General features: G+C 38.6%; 1 protein-coding gene across 7 annotated transcripts in view; it reads right to left on the minus strand.

The window, feature by feature from the left end:
- Nucleotides 1-24,114, minus strand: part of OSBPL8 (oxysterol binding protein like 8) — an 84,942-nt gene that overhangs the window by 23,684 nt on the left and 37,144 nt on the right. For 3 of the 7 annotated variants that reach the window (XM_021385215.1, XM_021385220.1, XM_021385221.1), the window contains 4 exons: nucleotides 23,664-23,801; nucleotides 5,398-5,468; nucleotides 1,386-1,466; nucleotides 402-503 (listed from right to left, as the gene is read on the minus strand). In XM_021385215.1, the coding sequence (XP_021240890.1) occupies nucleotides 402-503; nucleotides 1,386-1,466; nucleotides 5,398-5,468; nucleotides 23,664-23,801 (392 nt within the window). Of the gene's footprint in view, nucleotides 1-401; nucleotides 504-1,385; nucleotides 1,467-5,397; nucleotides 5,469-12,684; nucleotides 12,928-13,364; nucleotides 13,514-23,663; nucleotides 23,802-24,114 lie in introns of those variants that run through there. The other 4 variants (XM_021385216.1, XM_021385219.1, XM_021385218.1 and 1 more) reach the window with 3 other exon arrangements.

Raw genomic sequence — 24,114 nt, forward strand, 5'->3', positions numbered from 1 at the left:
CTTAAGAAAGGAAAGGAAAATTACCAGAAAGAAATACAAATAAACATATTCATATACCTAATATGACTGAACTACCTTCACAGTTAGTAACAAACATAACAGAGCTTCAATTCAAAGTGCAAAATAAAAAGGACAAGACTGGAATCATAAAGCCAACTCATGTGAAGCTAATGGCTACATATACAAGATGCATGTGTCTAAGGTGAGAGTGATCAGTGGGAGCTAGGTTCCTCCATTATTCCTCTAGGAAGCAGGCACAAAGACGCTGGGATGTAATTAGTATCTGCTGTTTGTAGGAAAACATTAACAGCAACCTTAGCTGCTGAGCCTTTTCTATTTTGGTCAGAAAGCAGAAGGCAGCTGCTAAATATTCAACTTAGGTTGCACATTTAGATTCTGACCTTCAGCCAGTCAGCCATAACAATAACCGATGGGTCTGTGATTGTGCTGAGCAATTCTTTTGTAGCTCTCTTCTTTTCTTCTCTGTAATTTTTCTTTTGAACCTGTAAATAATAATAAAAATATTATACTGCCATAGACATAAGCAAGTAATCACAGCACAAAAAGCCAGCTACTAATACGAATTGAGGTAAAATCTGCTAAATTCAATTTGGAAGAAAGATGGAGATAAGTAGTTTTAAAACAGTATTTGAATCCATGGTGTAAATGACTATTCTGTGCTCTGTTTCAAAAGCCACTGCCAACATAACTTCAGACTCTTCTACAATTTGTTTTTAAGACTGAGAACTGTGAAACTCCTCTTAGAATCACAGAGTGGGATGAGATGGAATGAACTAAAACAAACAGAAATATCCTTCCTTTCCAGGTGTACAGTACAAAACCAAATTTAGGGCTAGATTCAGATTTTTAATGGCACTTTATGTGATCAATTTTTATCCATCTCTCACTTACACTCCCAGTAAAAATTCACAGTAATTAAACTCTTCTTTTAGTGGAAAACGATGTTTTGTTTACCCTGATGTGGTACTTACCAGAGGAAGTTTGGTCTTGTGACAACAGAGGGGTAAAAAGTCAGTAAAAAAACAACACGGGTAAAGCATGCAAACCGTAACTTTGTTATTTCACTTTGTCATTTCATCGCAGGTGTATGTCCTGAGGTCCTTGCCAAGCTGAATTATCCTATAAGCTTCTCAGTTATCCCATAATCTTATGTATTCTCAAAGACTACATAATAAAAGCCCATACTTAGAAACAGTACAGTAAGATCTGAAAACCCAAGAGAACCAGCAACATTAATTCTCACAAAACTTGGATATTCCACAGAAGTTTCCTCACTGATAGGCATTTCTCTTCTCATCAGAAGAATATGGTAAAACTTTGTGGATGTTTATAGTCCATGAGAAGTTACTTAGACAGTAATTCACCTTGAGAGATTCCTTTTTGGTAAGTTTGCTTGAAGATAAAGAGATGTCTTTTTCAGAGCCATTGAAAAGCTTGGATTCAGACTGAAATTAACAAAAAATAGAATAAATAAATGATAATAGATATGAGGCCATATTACTGTTTCAGTGTTTGAAATGTATAGCTATGCTTCTAAGTTTCCCATTCCCATTCTCTTTTCTGCTGTTTCTCCCACTTAGTAAAACAAGGCTTGTCACAGTAACTGTTTACCACCTATTAATCGAGTCTTTTCTTCACAAGGGTTTTGTGGGAAACAAGTCTGAGATTCCTCCAGAAGCTGAAGTAAATACAGTAAATATTTAGGCTACGTATCCCGTTACTTGAAATGTCACAGTCTTGACTAGGTAGGTATTACTTCAGCAGAGAAGGAAAGTTTGAGGAGAATCCTGGTATTCAAACTCAGGAGTCATTCCTGTGTCTGACACATGAATCTCAATGTATTCCTAACTTGACAATTCCTCCAAATTGCTTGCTATAGAGGCACTTACCCCATGACCCATGAAGGAAAACAGAGCCTCTTCAACCTAGAATTCAATGCTCTGCAAGTTACCAGAGTACAACTGTCCACTGCTGGCACTTGTTTTTCTGCTTCCTCACTAATGCCACGCTCTTGTTACTCTGCAAATTATCTCAGAAAAGCTCACCATGGCAATAGGCAGTACAAGACGACTCAGGTATATAAAATACAAGTCCTCATTCATGGCAGGACAATATGCTGCCTCAGCACCATGTGATTTCTGCCCCTCCCCTACCCCCCATAAGGTTCAAAGTTTACTTCTTGGCATCTGTTGCCTACGAATTGTAAGGGAACAAGAGCCACCGAAGATTTACCCTGGGATACAGAGCTCTTTTTGTAAAACAAAAAGAGTCCACTGAGTTATCACACACCATTTCTATTCCAACTCAGAGAACACTGTATAGGCACCCCACTGTACATAAATTTCAGATAAATTACACAGTTGCATTTCTTTGTGCAGGGTAACGTAAACCTGATGGGCCCAAAGTTCCTGCCTCATCAGTAAATAAATAAACAAGCAAACAAACAAGTAAATTAAAAAAAAACTGCCTCAACTCCGTAAATTCAAGGGCAGGTTTTCGAGAACTGCTTCTCCAGCTGTTCAACATTTCTGACTGGTCTTTTCAACCCTCAGACTACAATGCACAGTTTATTCACTGGATTCCTATTTTGGAATGCTATAAAACAACAGTCAAAAAAAAAATGCAACTTCTGAGAAAATGTACTGCAATAGTAAGAATGCACAAGTGCACTGCTCTTTCTCTCAGAATGTGCCGCACAAATCAAATGAATAAAAATTTAAGATTTACAAATGGAGAAAAAAATTCAACTTGGACCGCACTTTGCTGTCTTTAATTCAAAGCTAACAGTTTAGAGGAGTATAACTAGGTAGAAATATTAATAACAGCTATTGTCAAGAACCTACGTGCAATAAATGGCAAAAAGTAATTTTAAATCAAAATAATTCCAGCAGTAAGTAAACATTCCTTAACTTCCATGTACATCTTGCATTATCTCTTCATTTTGTATTAAAGGTATGTTCTTAACACTGAAAATTTAAGACAAGCATACATCTTGAAATTTAATTCCAGCCTAGAAGCTAAAGGAAAGTTGGTACTTTAAACATAATAACAAGAGAAGGGAAAAATGCTTATCACTGTCACATAAGAGGTAATAAGTCATTATGTCAGGTATAATGGAGTAATGCAAGTAAAACATTCATAAATATTCCAGTTGCTCACTAGCAGAAAGCTAATGCAATCTAAAGTCCACACATATAAAAGCCCAAACCAGCAAATATCCTAGGTTACAAACACTCATTTTCTCAGTTATAAAGTTCACTAATATGACACTGAGTGAAGGTCCGTATTTGCCTATCCAACAGATTATGGACTGATCAGTGACTCAGATATTTTTAATCTAATGACCTTCTCATCTGCACATAGGGGATAGAATCAAAATTTACAAGAAAAAACCTCTTCAGTTAGACAGAAGGACTGCTACTTCACCTCCATAGCTGGGACAGCCAGTAACCATCTTCTGCTAGTCCGAAGTTTATTGGTACATTATAAGGGAACCACTGGTCTTAAGAAGCTCCATTGCAAAAGTAAGGATAAAGAACTACATGTATTAGGAGAAGCAGGATCTGATCTGTCTCTTCTTGAACAGCAGAAAACCACAAAAGAAACAGTAAAGCGTAAAAAGACTTATGATTCTGGAAAAAAAAAAACTCAAAAAAAAGTAGAAGGAAGAGAAAAAACAAACTGGATAGTCAAAGATAAATTATTAATAGAGTCTGAAATTCACCTGGGTTAAAACAGACGGTGCTAACTTGATTTTCAAGACAAAAAAGATTTAGAGGTTTCTGGACCAATAAAAAATGCTTTGACCAGAAATAATCCAGATGATAAAGTATGCTTCCTTGATCTCCCCACTTAGGATACCACAGAGCTTACAGACACAGTTTTGTGACTTCAGATTAGATGGAAGACAGTGATGCCAGGAGTAAGTCACTCAGCTGTGACATCATGGAATTGTACCAATCACAGAAAATTCTGCTCTTCCAGAATGCATTTTTAACTACACCATTTCAGTAGCGGATGTTACCATAATCTTTACATCAGTTTGATTTTGTTCAGCATCTGTTTGATGTTTCTCTTGAAGACTCAGACGTATGAAACACTGCAGAAAAACTTCTATGAAGGCCTGGAGGGCACCCCCCCTCCTCCGGCTGTGGCTGCCTGTGCCTGGGGCCAGCTCAGGGAGCCTTGGATCAGAGTGCTGAGAGGAGAGCTGTGTGGGAGCGTGGTGAGAAGCAGGCCTCTTCCCCACTTCATCTGGGAGATGGATGTATGGGAGCTTGACTCCTAGCCCAAACCAGTTTACAGCTGTGCCTTGCTACACAGCAAATGGACCCAGCTGCTGGGCCATGCATTTCAGCTCCTGGCTTGGCCTAGGATCTGCTCTGTCTCCACAGATTGGTGCTGTAAGCTGAACCTGGCCTGCACTACCAGGCCCACTCTCCTCACCCAGTCCGGGTGTGGTGGCACCGTGCTCCTGGCCACTGCCCCACTGTTCTCCTCACACAGCCATGTAATTTGATTTTTTAAAGCCTTTAAAATCTAGCTGGTGGTGATGCTTAAATAAGAAAAGCAATCTAATGTAGCTACTCAATTCAGCAATCAAACCATGCAGAACTTTGTCCTTCACAAAATGGAATCTTTCTGCTCTTTAAAGTTTTGATGAGAAAAAGACATCTGTTTTATGAGACACCCATTTTTTTTTTTTAATTCCACATTCTAAGTACATATAGACCACTAATGAAAATGTAGAGCTTTGACAAGCAGGCACTCTAAGAGTTACAGTAATCCAATTTTTAAAGAAAGTAGCATCAGAACAGCCAATACAATGACTTAAAATGTAAAGCTTCTATAATTGTTATACACAGATTTAAAAGGATTTAGGAGAGGAATAAATAGATAAGCCAGATTTTTCTCTGCATTACTACAATGCCTTTTCACACAAATCACACAAATCATTCATACTATATCAGGGCCAGCAGAAAAGAACATTTTATTATGAATAATAATGCTATTGCAAATCATTCATGTACATAATTTTGATTAGAACAAAACAAAACTCTGGAGAGAAGACAAAATGGGATCACTGCACAACAACGGTCTTTTTGGTTGCTCAGGTAGTTCGAGTTTTCTTCCTCTTTAAACTTCAGCATCTCAGGATGCTATGTTTTTGGTGACTGCTGTCTCCCAACTCTGTGCATTCTCAGTTTTCATTGCATCTCAGTGAACCTTTTTCACGGAGATGAAGGAGGTTTTATCATCATCATATGATGATTATGAATTTGCATGAAAGTCTAATACATGTGCATTTGTTAATGCAGGCACTCAACTCCTTTGCATGCTAACATTTTTAAGCCAGATGGAGGCAGCTATTCTTACCTTGCTTTTGGACATAGAATGTGCTGTATCCTCTTTGCTTTGTGAAGCATCATCCTTCCCTTTGTCAAAACCTTAAAGAAAAGACAGCATTGTTGCAAATTATTTGAATGCATTACATTTAACATGAGTAAGCCTTTGAAATAAATTTGCAAATAGTATTTACCATTAAAAAGTGCAAGGAAATCAGATTTTCAAGCAGCAGATATATATATTAGTTCCTCATGTCAGTTGAAAACAAATCAATTACTGCAACATAGTCTGATTTAATATGCACTAAGAAGTGAAAAAAGTTCACTGTATTTGGATGGTGCTGCACCCAATTCAGAGACTTGACCAGCTGAAAACAAGATCAGCAAATGTTCATCCTTTTATGTCCTTAGTCTCCCCTATCTGCACATGCAGGCACATCCACAGCAGAACACTAAGGAAAGCTAGGTTTGGTTTGTTCGTTCATTTAGCCAGAAAAAATGGTTAAAATCCATACAAGTGAAAGCAAATAGATAGCGTGGGTTAAAATTGTCAGTTAATTTCTCACAAGTACATGAAAAGATGGCACACATTCATCTTGAATTTATACTTTTGACTTCACATTGCACAGATGTAATTATATAGCTCTATAATAAGTAACCAAAATTCCAGATTTATCTTCTGTGAACGATTCACAACGTGAACCCCACACTTTCACAGTATCCAAAGAGCAAAGTGAGCCAACATCTCAGTGATTTGTTTTCTTTGAAGAAGTTGGCTCTAGCATAGGCACTAATAAACTGGAATAAAACAAATACCTCAATGCACTTACGTTAGTTAAAATGCCACCACTAATACACCCTCCAAATATAAGGATGTAAGTGAATGTTAGGAAAAAAGCAGCAAAAAGCAATGGCAAAACGTGTGTTCAAGAAACATTTAGATGTTGTACTGAGGGACATGGCTTAGTGAGGAAATACTGGTGATAGGCAGACAGTTGGACTGGATAGTCTTGGAGGTCTTTTCCAATCCTGGTGGTTCTGATTCTATGACAGTGCCTTGCAGCCCGACCCACCAGAGGGCACCAGACCCACAGAGGAATTGCAGATGGACGGACAGACAGATGCTGCTTTGAGCCTCAGCTCCCGCACAGCCCAGAGTTCTGCCAGAGAAATGAGTATTTAGGTCCCTAACAAGACAACGTTGATCAGAGAAACAGTTTAACTTCACGCTCTTCCAGTGATCATGTGCATGTGCATGTAGGCTTTGTAAGGTTTGAAAGAACTTTTATCAAGTCTCTGCAGCTGTGTTGAATATTTTCTTTAACGTGGGATTTTATTTTTTCTTTTAAAAAACAGTATCTTCACCTTTCCACAACTTACATTAAACCTGTAAGTTTAAGACAGCACAAATTCATCTACCACAAATAGACATCTTGGGAAGTTTCTCTGAGTTATTAGAGACATTAGGTCAATCTTCAGATTACGTGAGGAATCCAAGAGTCCTGCTTTGCTTCAGTAGCCCTATTCTTTTCCTTCTTGTTTTGTTTTCTAATTTATTACCTTTGGCAGAGATTCAGTTTGAAGAACAGATTTTTAAAAATTACTCAGTGCAATACAACACTATTTCATTTTACGTCTACCTAAATAAAACTTTACACATCTTTAGAGAAGCCTTTCTGCACACAGTTCATTAAGCCCTTCCTTACGAAATTCTCCTAAGACATCTGTGAGAGGTTTGTTCAGCAAAAAAAACCCAAAAAGCAAAAAACAAAAAACAAACAACAAAAAAAAACCCATAATGTAGCAGGCTATTTGACCACAGAGAAGAAGCACCTAGACATGTAGACAATTCGTAGTACTAGGGAATCCAGAAAAAAAAAAACACAAATAGACACGTCAGGATCCAGAAGCTGGAAGCCACATTTCATACATAAGACCAAATACTAAAGCACATTTTCTACAGGACCAGTGCTGTAACAAAACAAAGGTGACCTTAAGTCTTAGAGGACAGACCTAAGATCAGTGAGAAGTTATTAGATTTGATGCCAGTCTTAGGCAGTCAAACATGCAGTACAATCACAGTGACGATGTCTTCTCTTCATCCCACAGCCAAAAGAAATCACCAGTTAGGAACTAAGTTCTGCTGAAAACGTAATGCAGGGATATTTTAATCACCTTCTGTGTTTCATTTATCCATTTAAGCACAGACACAAAAGTGATGGGAATTACCAAGGAAGTGCTACATCAGGGTTGGGATTACAGAAGAGAAGCTCTTTTTCTGAAGCGCAACAGCTTTAAGGAATTTGCACATCCTTATCTAACACACACATTTTTATTTTCATAAACAAGTTTTTGTATCACCAAGCACAAATAAAACCAGAAGGAGTTGTTCTATACCCAGAATGTCAGACAAAGACCAAAGCTGTCTTAACCAATTGTACCTTCTTGCCCTCAGCCTCCTGCCTGGGAGGTGCATGCGTTCGCTGCTTTAAAATACGTCACTGCACTCCCTCCCGTAGTCACACGAATAGCAAAACGATGGCTGGGGGGCTTGCTAGTGAATCCAGCTGCTGAAGTCACAGCACTGCAGGCTCTAGGTCACTTTGCAGTACACTGTCTTAGTTTATGACAAAAAGCCAAGCAGTCAGATCCATATCCTGCGCTACCCTTCTTGTTGCTCCCCTCTCAGTGGAAGGAATGAGCCAACACAGAACACAGACAGAAGGCCTTTCTGCCATAAGACAACATGTATGACTTAAAAAAAAAAAGACAGCATTATTCAGGCGCTACTTCGGACGCAGCCTCCCTCAGTGTAATGCTGCTTCTGCCAGTGCATCCTTATTAAGATGAGGGGAATGTCTGTACAGCCAGTATCATGGAATGTTTTGAGTTGGAAGGGAACTTAAAGACCATCCATTTCCAACCCCATGCTGTGGGCAGAGTTGCCAGCCACTGGGTCAGGCTGCCCAGGGCCCCATCCAACCTGGCCCTGAACGCCTCCAGGGATGTAGCAACCACAGCTTCTCTGGGCAGCCTGTGCCAGTGCTTCATCACCCTAACAGCCAAGAATTTCTTCCCTATATTTAATCTCAATCTGCCTCTTTTAGTTTAAAACCATTCCTACGTGCCCTTGTAAATGTCCCCTCTCAGCTTTCATGTAGGCCCTTTTTTTTTTTTAAGTACTGGAAGGCCACAGTACGGTCTCCCCAGAATCTTCTCTTCTCCAGGCTGAACAAGCCCAGCTGCCTCAGACTGGAGAGGTGTTCTAGGCCCCAAGTAGTCCTGATTCTTCAGACATTAGTGTGAGACTAATACCTTCAGGGAAATTTGTACTGAAGCATTGCCAAAAGCTACATATGTGTCCAAACAGGCCAATATACACTCTGCCATGAAAATACTTGGTCAAGGAAATAGCACCATCAAAACAATTATATGCATAGAATCAGAAATAAGTTAGGAACTACAAATTTCTCTATGGATTTCAAAGACAACAGCAGAGCCAAGAAATGATGCTTTGTGTTATTGCTCTTCTTGCAGTTTTGTTAGACCCAGAGGTACTGAAAGTTGCACTTCTTGATATTAAACAACACAAAAAGTCACTGAAGTCATTGTTTGGAGCACAGACTGCCAGAGTAGGAGAAGCTAGAGGTAGTCTCAAATAAAAATAATGTGTTTCAAGTTTTTCAATGTTTATCACCAATGGTTTCGGCCTTGATTTTTAGTTTTCTTGCTGCTATCTATCTTATAATTCAATCAGTAACACTTTAATACAATAACCTTAAATCACCTTTCATGATGCAGAACTGAGGGGATCAAGTCCTTTTACGTCACTTCCCCTGTGTTAAATCCCTTGTGTTTGTCTATCATTTTCTATTTAAACTCATGAGAGCAATCTTCAGACAAAACAGCCAGGGGAAAGCAAGCAAGTGTGGTCTGAATCAGCCTTCAGAGATGCAGACCCAATATTTTTCAAGGCACTTGCATTCATATATTTTTTAATCGTAAGTTTCACTGCTGTAGCCTCTAAAGCAGTTTTGGATAGTAGAAATTGTATCCAGAGCAACACTGTCTTAACAAATTTCTCCCATCGCAATCTTTGTTGTCTTAACATCACAGGCCTTGCACGCTGAAAGTTGTTCCAAAACCAAGTGAGCTACAGTTCGTGATCTGATCTTAGACTCCAAGGGAAACTTCCAGGACTATGTTCCTATTGGGGGCACATGGCAAATCCTTCTAAAACTTGCAGGCTTAAGTCTAGATGAAAATTCACAATGAACATTCAGAAAGACATGAGAGGAGGCTGTCATGGTTTTATGATTTTCGGTTATTGGTATTCCATATCATAACATCATGTAGTGTATGTACCTGGTTCTCAGAAGAGAAGGACTACTACATTCCCCAGAGGACTTTGCTCCTCTGTTACCGTTTCCGGTCAGAGGGAAAAATAAAAACTCGCAGATCACAAGACCTTGTTCTCTTTCTGCCCGTCTCTCATCCCAGCAGCATCTCGCTCCCCAGCCGTCTTATCATCGGTATTAGAGTAAGGCCTACCTTGATTTTTGGACATTCTCTCTCATTGTATTGGATTTATCAGCTTAAACTGTAATTATATTGTATTATAGTGTGTTATTTCGCATTCTGATATCTTATTTAGTAAATTAGTTTGTTTCTCCTCAGATTGTTGCCACTGTTTTTGCTCTCAGGCCCTTTTCCCTACCCTTCTTTCCCTTTTCCCTTTCCCTGGGGTGTGGGTCTGTGGATCCCCCGTCCCATTCGTCACGGAACCGGGCCAAACGCCTGTAAACCATTGACAGAGGCTGACAACTGCACACAACTTGAACAACTAGAACTTCACACACATAAGCTGTCCTTGCAACAAAACCTATCTGCAATTGGTAGGGAGGCTGGAACTGGGCGATCTTTAAGGTTCCTGATAATCCAAACCATTCTGTGATTCTGTAACTCTTCAGAGACTGAGCTAGAGTACCCTGTCAACACTAAAAAAAAAAAAAATCTTCCAAAACATCATCCTTGGCAAAAAGCAATGAGTAGGAATGCTGAGAGATTAGTGTTCAAGAATCTTTAGTATGAAACCTGTGGCAGGGTACATTTAAAACAAATGTGTTTGGTTAAGATATTTCAGTTTTGAAGCGCAGCATGTGTTGGCTTTTTGAAGTCACACCTACAATCTGTGCCTTAAGCAATCTTGACCGAAGAGGAGAAAAAAAAGCAGAACAACCATGCAACATCTTCTGCATTTCAAGTACTGGTATTGCATCTCTCAACAATTATCATCTGCAATATCTTAGTGAGAAAGAAAGAAAAAAAAACTCATTACTTCATATTACTTCATAATACTATACTATTTTATTGAAAAATCTAAAAAAAAAAAATACTGACTGGAAGGTTGTTTGTTTGTTTGTTTGTTCCCAACAGCCAGAAGAACAAGTAAAAAAAAAAGCAACAGAACACGTGATAAGATCACAAACAGCAAGCCAAGCAACAGTATTACTGACTTGCAAATGAAAAGCAAAAAACAGATTGATTTGATTACTGGTGTGAATGTGCAGTTCTGAAAAAAGCTACTGAGTTGAAAATGGATATGCTTCTACAAGGACAAAGTGAGTTATAATTTCTGGGAGACAGAAGTACTAGCATTATTTAACAAACAAGGCAGAGAAAAACAAAAGAATCCTCTAAGATTTGAACATAGGAGACAACAGTGTTCTTAACTGAGTGACTTTCAGAAAGTTGTTGACAACCACTTTTAAGAATACAATTCCATATTATCTAATTCAGATTTCTCCCTGGATTTTGAAATTGAAGTAATTTTAGATGAGTAAGCAAAGTCCTTTAACATATCTTCTCGCAGCTGTATTTTCTTTTCAATAAAACAATCATGACTGAAGAACTCCTTACATACGTATCTTTTAGACAAGCAAAAACTTCTCCTTGTTTCAACTAAACTGAAAGCGTGTGCCTTCCAGTATACTGATTTTATTTAAATTATTTAGATATACGGAACATTCCAAGACAGAAAAAATGTTTTAGTTATGTGCTGTTGTTTTCATTAACTAAAAAAATCAAATGACATTAAGCAATCATTCACCGTCCCTCTACAGACACTGATCAGCTACAATGTACAATCCCATACAGGAAAGAAAGAAACAGGAACCTGATCTGTTTTTATTTCAGTTATTTCTCGGTGACACGAATGCATTTTGAAGGTAGGGAGGTTCTGCCTAGCTGCCATCTCCATGCTTTCTTTCAAGGTTTGAGATTTTCATTTCCTGAGCAGCTTTAACAAGGCTCCTGGTAGAAGACTGACCATTTCCTGATGCAGACGGAAAGGATATTTTCTACGGTAAAACAGGAGGGCCACCAGGAGGGCCAACTGAACTTGATGTTCTGAGGGAGCATCCACCTGCCAGTGGCTGAGCATGCCACTCTAGCAATTCTGCAAGCCAGCGCGAGCCACTGGTGCGGAGAGCTCAGAAATCACCAGCCCACAGCCTTCCGCATGCTCTGCACCCTGACTCTTTTTCATTGCTTACAAACTCAGTGAGCTGTTCTTTAGAAGATAGACAATAAGAGAAAAGTACTTTCTTTTTCCCCCAACATTCTGGTCCCACAACAAACTGCGCATGTGTGCAGGCTCAAGACAAATCACACGTGCAGAATAATTCCAGTAAGAATGCACAATTTTTGCAGCGTTGCTTTTCAGAAATAGGTGACCTTGTATTCCCAAGGATCAAAGTTTCATGAAGTAAACTACTGAAATTCAAGTACCTATATCAGCAGGACACATGACGGACAATAAACCTCTAGAAATTCAGTTCAGTATTCCATTACTGATTTTCAGGAGACAGAAAATTGAAGGAAAAAGAGATTCAAGCCCCTCCTGGTGCTAGATTTCTTAGAAGAAGTCTTGCAATACAGACTTTAGCAAGGCCGTGGTTTTAGCCTTAACTCATTCCGTCTTGCCATTTAAATACACTACAAGAACGGGATTTATAAATCACAGTACAGAACAACTTCAATCATAAAAGCTCAACCAACCAAACCAAAGTACTCCACAAAGTATCAAGTAAACAAATTACTTTTAAACAGATATCTGCTGTAGGATAAGCTACCTTGCTTGCCTGTGTACAACAGCTCTTGCTACTACAAAGAACTGTTACTTCAATGCACACAAGCAATATTCTTTCTGATTTCTGTTAACAGTTTCTACCAACACCTCAGTAGACTACTTTCATTCAAGCTGAAAAAGCTGAAGTGGAAATCATATTATCTTCTGTATATTCTAAGAACAACAAACCTGGTGAAGCAGGTGAGAGTTCATTATATCCTCCAAATGAAGCATTCCGGACAAGTTTTCGGCCATCAGCTCTTGCAGAAAACACAGATGAAATCCCAGCACATGAGGAAAACCTACGTCGCAGTGCACCCTCTTCCTTCATGAGTTAAGATGTTTGTATAAGGATTATGTTCTCTGTGAAAGCTGGTTAGCATTAGCTGGCTGGAACAAGAGTGTTGCAGTAACAGCCTTCTACCTTATATTCTGATGAGTAAGATACAAAAGGAAAAAAACAAATGAAGGGCATATGTGAAAAATGCAGCGAAGAGACAGAGGCTGCCAAATCAGCAGCAAGCCAAGCAACATTATACTGTTCTCGTCAAATCCATTAGAACATTTAAAGGTGAACAGCTGCGTTTCAGCTTTTCTTCTCCGTAAATACAGAACATCTTGTTTTTTCACATCTCAGCTTTGGTCCTATTCATCTCTGCTTTCTAAGAGCACTAAAAGGGACATTACTTAGGTTTTAAGGATTCATTAAATCAAATCCTCCTGTTAGTCTTTCAAGTCCCAAATTTACATTGCACTTAGGAGCTAATGCGGCTTCCCTATTTGATACCTCAGCACTCAATGGGAATTTAAAAAGGGAGCCAGTGTTTGCTTTATGCAGCCATACTGAACTTCCCTGTTCAGGCACTTACCTAGCTAGTTTTCACCAGCTGATTACTGTGGCTTCTACATCTTCATTTCTTGTATTTAAACGGTGAGGTGATAGCTTATTCCTCTCTAAGACTCTGCCACGTTTATTTATGCAAACCGCCTGACTCCTGGAAGAGCTGCACAAAGTAAGCTCCACAAAAAAAGGTCTTTATTTTTATTTTCAATGGCCCAAGTATTATGCGCAATGAATACAACACTTAAACTAATCATCTTAAATTTTATACACAAAAAACAATCCCAGTAAATTGTGTTTCAAGGCCAGCAATCAGAAGATCCCAACTGTTCATGCTGGTAGCAGAATGAAGACAGATAAACTCTTCCTAACCTCCTTCATGCACTGCTCATTTCACTGGCTGTTTCTTTGCCTCATTCCACACATGCCTCCACTAATTCCATTCTTCCATCTCCTGTCTGCGATAGATTCACACCGTATTTCTGACAAACTACATTTTGAAACCTGCTTTGTTAGCTGGAAAGGAGAAAAATAAAACACTAAAAATAGCCTCGAAATAAACACTTGTGTGCTCCCTGACTTGGTACAGGAGGTCTTCTCTTCTTACAAAGTGAAATGCATATCCTAAATCAAATTAGTGGTAACGTGAATTTCATTAGTCTTTAATTAACACCGTGTAGTCCAGCTGTTTATGTAAAGAAATGTAGTATTTGCAGATAAGCAATTTCAGTTCATATTGGCTTAAAGATAATACAGTAGACTATTTCAGTCTTTAACTCCATGAAAGGTTTAAACCGTGCATGCGTATTTGCACCTATGGATACATATACTAAAATACATACAGAAATGACTGAAAATTCATTTTTCTGATGAAGCTTCCAAGATTCTATGAACTTCTAGAATTTCTTCATGCCTCTTACCAGAAAAATGTTCCAATATATTTCAAGCAATTAAAGAAAAACAAAGCATGACATGTGACCTTCACTTATTTTGTATGAGAAGTGAAAAACTTACGGGTATGGTGAAGGCAGAAACTAGACGTTCATTTTACTGAGAAGTGGCTAGATATCCAGGGGCCTGCGGAAACAATAATATCTCGAAGGTTTATCCCTCATTTCTAGCCACGTTCTCTCAGGTCCCTTGGTACGGTTTCATGTTGGCAAGCTGTAATAGAGTACAGTCTAAAACCTTTCTCCTTCATGTGCCTTTTTATCCATTTAGAAGCAAAACGAAAATCTTTGGCTGGACTTCCAATCATGATAATGTTACAGCCGCATCTCCCCTCTCTGAGGTTAACTCCCAGCCAAGGAAGCTGCTACTAAGCACCTTTTCCATTAATCCAACAGCAGCACAGGGGAGGCAGACTCTGTACCTTTTGTCAAAAGATGACCATCTCACAAAGGGGAGGGTGGAAAAAGCGGTTCATCTCCCTCTCACCAAATCATCCTCATATCTCACTTCCACCTGCAGCGGTAGAACAGCTCGTGTCAGGGTTTGGCTGTAAAACTTCCACCTCTGGAACAGCTTGAGATTTCTTGTGGCTGCTAATACCTGTGCATGTATGTGCAGTTACTTCAAAGCAGAAGCTGATAACTGGCACATAACAAAAAAGGCTGTTAGACCAAAAGAAATCTGTAACTTTTAACAAAAATGAGCATTCCTCTCTATAGTGTGTATATTATAACTCCTGGGAATCAGCCTGCAATATTATAAAGGTTTCTGTTCTCCACACACTCAGTGCTCAAAGTTTCTAGAAACCCTATTCATTCTTTGCAACAAATTTGGTTCCTGAAATAGTCTAAAAAGATGTTTCAAGTAGTTTGGAAGCACTGTTATCTGCACATTCTGCACACAACAATGGCAAAGTGCACTTCATCAGCCACCATATATTAAACCAAATCCTTTTTCTCCGTTCCCAATCTATAACTAAATGAATACAGAATGAGCCAATCTATTGATAAAAACAGAATTAGCATCATTCATTAGGCTAGCATCCTGGGAAATCTTCTATTCTTTCGATATCTTCAGCTTATAGTGCCTTAAGAAATGGTATACATGGAAAATGCACTAACATACAAAGCTTGAAAGTTTACAGGGCTCCTAAATATTCACAACTAGATCTACAGCCAAGCCCAACGGCAGACAGTAGATACATGTCAATGTCTATGTAAACAGGAAAATAGCCACATTCTGGTCTAAATGCATTCAGGTGCATGCCACAGTGCAAAAGTTAAGTACTTCACAAAAGCAGACTTAAAGGGAGAAAATGTCTTCTGTTTTCTGCTTCATGTAACAGCTACATCAGCAGAAAGAAGAGAAAGTCCATGACTGGAATACTTAGTTCATCTATCTCAAGGGAAAAACAAACAAAACAAAAAAAATCCATTCCCAATCGTAAACTATTGAACATCCTTTCAGAGAAGGAAAACTTATCTGTTGTCCATATTTTCTCAAGGACAGAATGTATTTCTCATATCAGCTACTCAGTCACAGCTTCATTAGTAGTAAATGCTGGCTGAAAACTACATTGTAATCCTGTGCTTAAGGCATTCTTTCAGGATATTGACTTGGGCAAAATTTAATTCTTAGCACACACACTCAGAAAAGCAAATAGGCAATGCATGCAGTTCCAACAACAAATGAGCAATTTTGATAAAGCCTGGTTATAGTTTTAAAACATTTTGTCAAGCGATAAATATTCACACCTGAATTAAAGCACAGGTTTACTAAAAAAAAAAAAAAGCTTATTAGAGTTGTACAGGTATGAATTGCCAACCATAAAAACTGAATTCTAAAAATCAAACCATATTCTAAAGAATCCTACTGAGGAATTGTAAACAATTATTTTTACATACATTTTAGTAACTTAAAATGATGAAGATATTAAACAAATTGATACTGCTGTTATAACACAACTCTGAGTACATCTACCAATACAAAGTAAAAAATATTTTCTCTTAGAGTTGTGCAAGCGAAGCCCAAAAATCTTCTTACAACCAAACTCTGTAAAAGCTGAAGGGAGGAGAAAGAGAAAGGAAAACTGACAGCGTAGCAGAGAAGATAGAAGCTTTTTACACTCACTCTTCAAGTGTGACAGTAATCTGCTCTGACATCTCAACAATGCGACGGTTCCAGCAGGATTCTCCTCCCAGTCCAGAAAATGAAAAGATTATTTATAATTTTCTACACATAGTATATGCACTTTCTGTACAGTATGCAGAAAACAGCAGAAGCAAACTGCTAGGCTACTGTACCTACAAATAAGTTTTATCCAACACACGATTTTTGCACGTGGATTTTAAGCTAAAGTGTTTTTCTTCTATTTAACAACAACTACAAAAAAAGGTAGTAAAGATGTACTTGCCTTCAGATACCAATATTTGATTCACAAAAATGACATCTGAACCATGAGGCTGCACACTGTGGTGGCAGTTTACAGTGGCAAGTTTCTTACACCAAATCTTCTTCTGTTCTCTACTGTTCTCAGGTCAAATGCAGTCTAGCTGACGAGTAATTCCAGAGGCATGTCTAAGAATGGTTTATGAAATAACACCAAGACTCCCAGCACCTTGCTGGCAGCTGTACTTGCCTCTACCTCATCGCTTGCTAAGGCTCCTGCTCGGCTCCTCCCACCCAAAGCAAATAGGCTTGCTCACTCACTGCTCAGGTTTCAACACTTTTCATCTCAGCACTTAGGAAACTCAAGGTCACAGTTCAGGTTCAAGTACACCAGCTTTGCTGAGATTTACATGGAGAAAAAGAACTTGTTTGAGAAGTTTCATAGTAATCAGCCCTACTGTGCCCTTCAAACCCAGCACCATTCTTTCACAAAGCTATAACCCACAGAGAAAGGAGCACACATAATTTACCCAAGCCACAAATGCTGGGTGGAGCGGCGCTTCAGAAATGGCAAGTTTTAATAAATACACACTGACTTGCAGAGGAATGTGCCAGAGCATGCATTGCAGTAAGAAAGCAGGACATCAAGATAATAGATTCAGAAGAGTAATCACACACAGCTAAACATATTCACCTTCACAAGAAATTCAGTTTGGCAACACAAACTAAAAACAAATTACATACGGTCAAACTCCTTCCCCCTTTGCTGTGAACAGAACCATATTCACATTCTCTCTGACACAAGTATCAGTGAAGCTGTTCCAAGTAAGGAGCACAATTTTGCAAAGGCTTCACCTGCGTGACGCTATGCACAAAGCTGAAAAATGTCACTCATGTCACTCAAATGACACTCATGTCACTGAGGCCAGTTACCTGTGCCTGCCTGCAGCAATACAAGAGATATGAATCCAGAACTACCTGAAGAACCACCAGTCCACGTGGTTTCTATACACTCCAGATTACTAAATACTTATTCAGCATCAAAGGACAAAGTAATACAAAATAGCTTCCAAGAGCACAGCAAGAGAAACCAACACAATCAAAGTACTAAGGGCTGAAAGACTTTACATGGAAGTACCATGTGGCAATAGAAAACATTTCAAAGATGTTAGCTACACTTATACTAAAGAGAAGGTGCCTGACTTCAGAAGTACCATTTACTGTTAATATGGAATTGTTAAAACCAGTACAAACAAACAAAAAAAAACAACAAAAGGAGTCTCACCAAACCCCTAGCAGTTTCCTTGTTAGTGCTGAGTCAGTTTTAAGTGAGGATGAACTAAGTTTAAAAACAAACAAGAAAACCTCACATGACATGCTTGGTAGTACGCTGCTCATACTATAATCAATTATTTAGTCATTCTTCGGTTTCTCTCTTCAAAGGACAGATACAGCGGGGTGAAACAGGAGATTGCATGAAGTTATTTGCATGATTAAGTCTGTCCGGATACACAGCAGAAAAGTCAAAGGAAACATTAGAAGAAAACCAGAAATCATTATCAAACATTAGATATAACCCATGTGCCCAGAAAACAATTTGATTTGGAACCAGATGGATTGGAAAGATCTATCATCTGCAAGCATCATAGGCAAAAAGCAATATTAACACTTTGAAAATGCTGGCTGAAAGAAAAGAAGGAGCTGGCATTTAATCAGAGATCAGCATTTAGAGTCCTGGAATGACAGAGGTGGGAAGGGGACTCTGGAGGTCATCTGGTCCAACCCCTGTATTCTGATAACTCCCTGTGCCTGGAGATACAGGCACGGAGGGCTTTTCTCTCCAACTCCAGCACAGACCGCCTCTGCTGCTGCTTCAGCCCTGTGCACTCACATGAACAGGCTCTCACCAGCCTGGCCAAAGTGCCAAAACAAAGTGTATATCTCAAGATATTTAGATATTTACTACAGAGCAAACAGTATTTTAGCACAAGCTCTGCACAGCCAAAAATGCTCTTACTCTCCCGCAAAAGCAGCATCAACTTCTCCTTTCTATTCATCATATCATCATCATTACTTGCAGCACTAATGTTCTGTTTCCATTGTCAACCCATCTCCCTGCACCTAAGCCACTCTGTTTCTCATTTACAGAGAGTACACATTCATTCCTGTGCAAAATGAATTAACAGCTACTACTGCTCTCCTAGAAATGAGGAGCAGATCTTGCTGCTTAGCTCAGCTCAAGCTCCTTCTGGACACCTGTGTCCAGGGCTTATCCTTATGTGACAAGCATTCACTTAGCCATGCGGTACATCAGTTTAACACATTAAAACAACCAAGCCCTTAAAACCCAACACAAAGAGCTATCTCTCTTTCTTCCCTTGCTCCTAATCAGTAAACTGAAACAACTTCTTTGTAATACTACATGCTCCAGGAAATATGTAGGGGACAGCAAACTTCAAAAGAGAGCAGGAAGCTGTTTATCTAGCACAAAGATTTACTTTATTGTAACTATTGTACTTAATCTTTATCACGGTTACACACTTTTCCCAGATACTGCTCACATTTTCACTCATTAATGCCTTCTATAACGATAGGAATACTGAGTGTTGATGCAATCAAATTGCCAGGAAGCTTGTCTGCACAGTTCACTGTTCTCCACAGGAAATAAAGAAATCAGAGTTCCAAAATCCTAATGCATCATCTGCTGAGTTGACAGCCTTAAAATATCAGTTAGAATACTGTCAGCAGAAGCACCACTGCTGTTTGCTCCTGTTCAAGCCTGGGTGACGCTCCAATTATTGCAACCTGCAACTTGTTCAAAGGTGTTCAGCCTGCAGAAGTTCACATTCACAAAAATCTAGAATGGTGAAGTTTTCTGATAATGATTGTTGCGAATTTTGTATTCCTCTTGATGGATTTTCACTTCCTCACACTTTTAAAAATTAAACTGAGAGACTATTTCCTGAGTAAATAAACACACATGAACACTATTGGCGTGTTTAAAACCGAAAAACATTTCTTTTCATCATATATGCTTTGTAACATACACTCAGTAGTACACAAAAAACAACAGCACAGCTTTCATTAAATAAAGCCACAGAGAGAGACAATACAAATATCCATAAAAAAATAAGTGTGACATGTTCCAATACCTTATTATATAATGTTTAATATTGCTATCTTAATTAAATTTCTCTCTTTACCACAAGAACAGCTTATCAGTTAAGCATTCATGTTATTTTCATAAGTTTAAAATGCTTTAGCTGCATATTTACAGGTTGGAAGATGTCCTCTTCCTGAGGAGGCTTCTGATTTTTTCATATATTTTAAGTGATCAGTATTTCTATATTAATCCACTTTATCAAAGAGAAATAAAGGGGCATGCTGATGTAAGTCTGAGTTAACAAGATTTACAAGAATCCAATTTAGCAGGGATAATTTGTGTAACAACATAAACAGCTTACATCAGCAAGCGCATTTCTGATTTACAGTTTTTGAAAATGCAGTCCCGGACTCATTTTTTAGCTCATTTTTAACTGTAATAAAATAGTTCTGTCAAAGATTCCTTTCTATTGCACTGACATTAGGGTAAGAAAAGCAAAAACCCAAAAATAAGCGTGATAAAAGTTTAGTAATTTTCTCACTAACAGTTAACAACATTTTCAATGATAGAACACGCACAAAAAAATGAGCTAAATTGACGCTGTTCCATCTGTGTGTCAACTGCTAAAATTAAAAGCTGTTTTAGGAACTAAATTCTGTATGCACTATGCTGTTACAAAGATATGGTCTTGGTGAGTTGGTGAGATCACACAAGCCACAGAACCTACAAACACTCTGTCCCTCAAAAGTAAACACAGCTTTACAACAAAAGCTAACACCCAAAACCTCGCAAAGTTTCCATCAGGAGGCTACTGAATTGTTCAGGTCCAAGTTTGTCCATTCTGAATGGAAGATTTAATAAAAAATGCAGTATGATCACTGAGCACGTTCAAGGCACAGAAAGCCAGTTCATTGCCCAGTGGATAACTCAGAAGAAGAAAACAAATGCTATAAACACATGAGGCAACATTACATCTACAGCACTGACAAGTTAGAGACAGGGCTAATGTGGCAGATATTAGGAAAGGACGATTGCAAATAAAGGCTTCAAAAGTCACAGTTAAAGACCGTATGAGGAAAAAAAGATTTGCTTTAAAAAGTTCGGTTGTGCATATTATTACCAAGTCTTTCTCTCTCTTTGATCACTTCCCACCTTGATTTAAGAAGCAAAGTACCCCTACTGAGTGAGCTGCTGAATGACAGAATCTAGAAATGGCTGTTTAAACTTATGCAACAAAAAGCAGGGGGGCGGGGTAGAGATCAGTAAATATCTTCATGACCACCCCAACCTGGAGCTGCTCAAGCCCACTGTCACAAGCGGTTCCTGAGTCACGATGCTGAGAACATTTGTAACCAGACCATTCTCATCTGTGCAGCTGAGCTTAGAGCTCCTGCAAGAAGCTGCATTGCTGGCTTTCTAGGATTAAACCATTTCTTGCACACGGTGGAGGCAACAGGCTAGTTTCTATATTTGTCTTGATGTCACTTGAACCTCAGCACATGAGCATCTTGGTTGTGTACTAGATGGCACTTGGGCTCTGGGTACTATCCAACTTAAAGCCATGACATTTGGAGGCTCAATACTTACAGAACAAAATGTAATTGCAGTCAATCAAGACTGGCTTATTCTGACACTCTAGATAACAAGATGGGCATGGCAGAAAGAAATTAAATCCACATTAATTAAAATTACAAGTCAATCTCAGGACCAAGGCTGACTTAACCTGAAGTTTCTGTTTAAACTGATGAGATCATGCAGGCATAACTCCCACGATCAGCTTAGCAAAATAGATCTGCACTGGAAAGGAATGAGGAAGGCAGAAGTATTTTACACTAAGAAACCAAGTGTAGAAAAATAGAAACTTTCTGAAATCAAGAGCTACGTTCATGTAAGTTAAAACCCAGTATTTATGCATGAGACTACTTGAAATTATGAAATATACACCACTTAGAACTTCACAGTTGTATGTTATATTGCTCACTCTTTGTTCCAAATAGGAAGCCAATGGCTAAAAATAACTGAATATTTAAATCTTTTCCTTTGCTTCCTTAAATTAAGATTCAACTTCTCATCTATTTTAATTATACTTGTAGTAGTCACCAATAGGATCTTAAGACATGAGCAGAAGACACAAGTTAAGCTAGTTCCAGTAGATGTGCTGAGGACAGGCACCAGGTTACACCTTTCCCTGGACTGCTGCTGGTTGGCCAAAGAATTTGGCACACATCGTGTCCATCGCCTTGTTCCTCTTTGCCCACTAGCTGTTTCAACTCATTCACTTTTAAACCACAAATTTTATACAAAACTGGATTTGCCATGAAAACTAGTTTATTCAGGCAGTAGGAATTATAGCTTGGGTAATGGTGGACAAACTGTCCAGCAGCAGAAGCCAAGATACCTATGTCACAGCTTCCCTTTACATACATTCAACCAGATCCTTGCAGACTGTATCATACATTTTTCAGTTCTGATTCTCTTTTGCGCTGTGCCTAGTATGCTTTTCACACTGTTTACCTTACCCATCCCCTAAGGGTGCATTCAGGTGCCAATGACTAGATGTATCTCCATTCAGTTTGTAAGAAATGCCTGTAAACGCTGTATCCAAACATTTCCTGTATTTCTGCATATCTTCATCACACAGTACCATGGGTGTATTATACAGTAAAAGAAAGCATTTACCATAATAGTCAAATAAACTTAAATAACTGCATCACTTTTCAAGTAAGGGATATGACACAGTACACATAATAACACAACATTTATTTGAACAACATATGTTACGAAGTTACATATATATATATGCTACAGAAAATATTTCCAGACTAAGCACAACACAAGCCAGAAAACATCAAGCACTGTTCCAGTGAGATAACGGCAGCTTTTAGAAAATATATCAGAGCTAGCTATGCATAGCACTGAAAATATTACTGCAATTCTTAAAATACAACAAAAGACTACTAGATTCAACATAGTAACAACTATATTTGATTTAAAAGTACTTCCCCTCTTATCTCAATGATGCCAAATGGGAAAACAGCAACATGATTCAAAGATGCCTCAGAATCTGGCTTTATTACTATTACTAACATCATTACTTTGGCAAATCACAGTACAGGAGTTTGGGAGGCTTGTACCAAGCCAGATCAGAAACACTACTCATGTTGAGAACAAGAGTAACCATAGCTGATTAGCATGGCTGACAAGATCAAAAAAGAGTATCAATTTTAAAAAACCAAGACTGTATACATCACCACAAACGTTTATAATTATATTCTAGACAGTAAGACGAACAGTTTCAAATCCAAGAAAGTACAAGGAGAGCAACTGCAGCTTGTTTTTTATTTTTGCTTTTAAACAACCTATCAGCACATCAGGTCTACTGGTATGTTTCACTGTGGATCTAATCACTTCACACAGATTTACTGAGAGTTCATTTTTAACAGGTTTAGCAAAGCAGAGAACGGGTTGACGACAGGCAGGCAGTGCTGAGATTTTTTACCTTTCAAAAGGAGAAGGATCTTTCAATAGAAGTAATTGTTAATGAACAAGGGCTCCAGGCTTAGGCAGTGTATCGTAACACTTCTGCACACCAGAGACATTAATGTGACCATCAATTACAGGGTTATACACAGATAATGATTTTCCATCATGTGGGCTGTTCTCCCACAAGTCACAGCATACTTCATTAAAGTACTGCACCATGTGGTAATTTTTTTCTGTTTCAGATTAACATATAAGGACAAAAGAAATTACCCGCAATACTTCAATACACTTTCTTCCTTACTTCTTTATTGTGGAGGGCAGTGTTTTTGAACTAATATTTGAAATAGGTAATGTCAGCATTTAAGCTCTTCAAAACCTCTGTAAAAAACAGATTTGTCTTACCATGGCTGTGAGCAGTTGCAGGGCTGAGAGATGGCTGGAGTAACTCTTTGGTTGGAGTAAAATAAGCTTCTTTCCCCTGGCGTTGGCTCATTTTCCCTGGAGTTAAAAGCTGCGATTCATCGCTGTTTGTTACCACTGCTGAAATACAAAATGGATGCTCACTCAGTGTTGTGTGCTTGTGCATACATTTATATCAACAACTTCAGTGCTTTTTATGAAATGGGGATTAAATGCTGTCTTGTGAAATACTTCTTCCTATAAAATGAAGATTTCAAACCAGAGATTTGCTTGGGAGGGGATGGCAGAAAGGAGCCAGAAAGACTGGTCTAAGATATGAGTCAGAAGACGAAAACAAAAACTAGTAGATGTATGAAAGCTGCAGGCTACTACTGAATACAGGCACAGCACTGAGCTGATACTTAAATTCTGAAATTAGGATTTGTTTGCCACT

Source organism: Numida meleagris, chromosome 1, assembly GCF_002078875.1.
Source record: "Numida meleagris isolate 19003 breed g44 Domestic line chromosome 1, NumMel1.0, whole genome shotgun sequence".
In the NCBI taxonomy this organism is placed as follows: Eukaryota; Metazoa; Chordata; class Aves; order Galliformes; family Numididae; genus Numida; species Numida meleagris.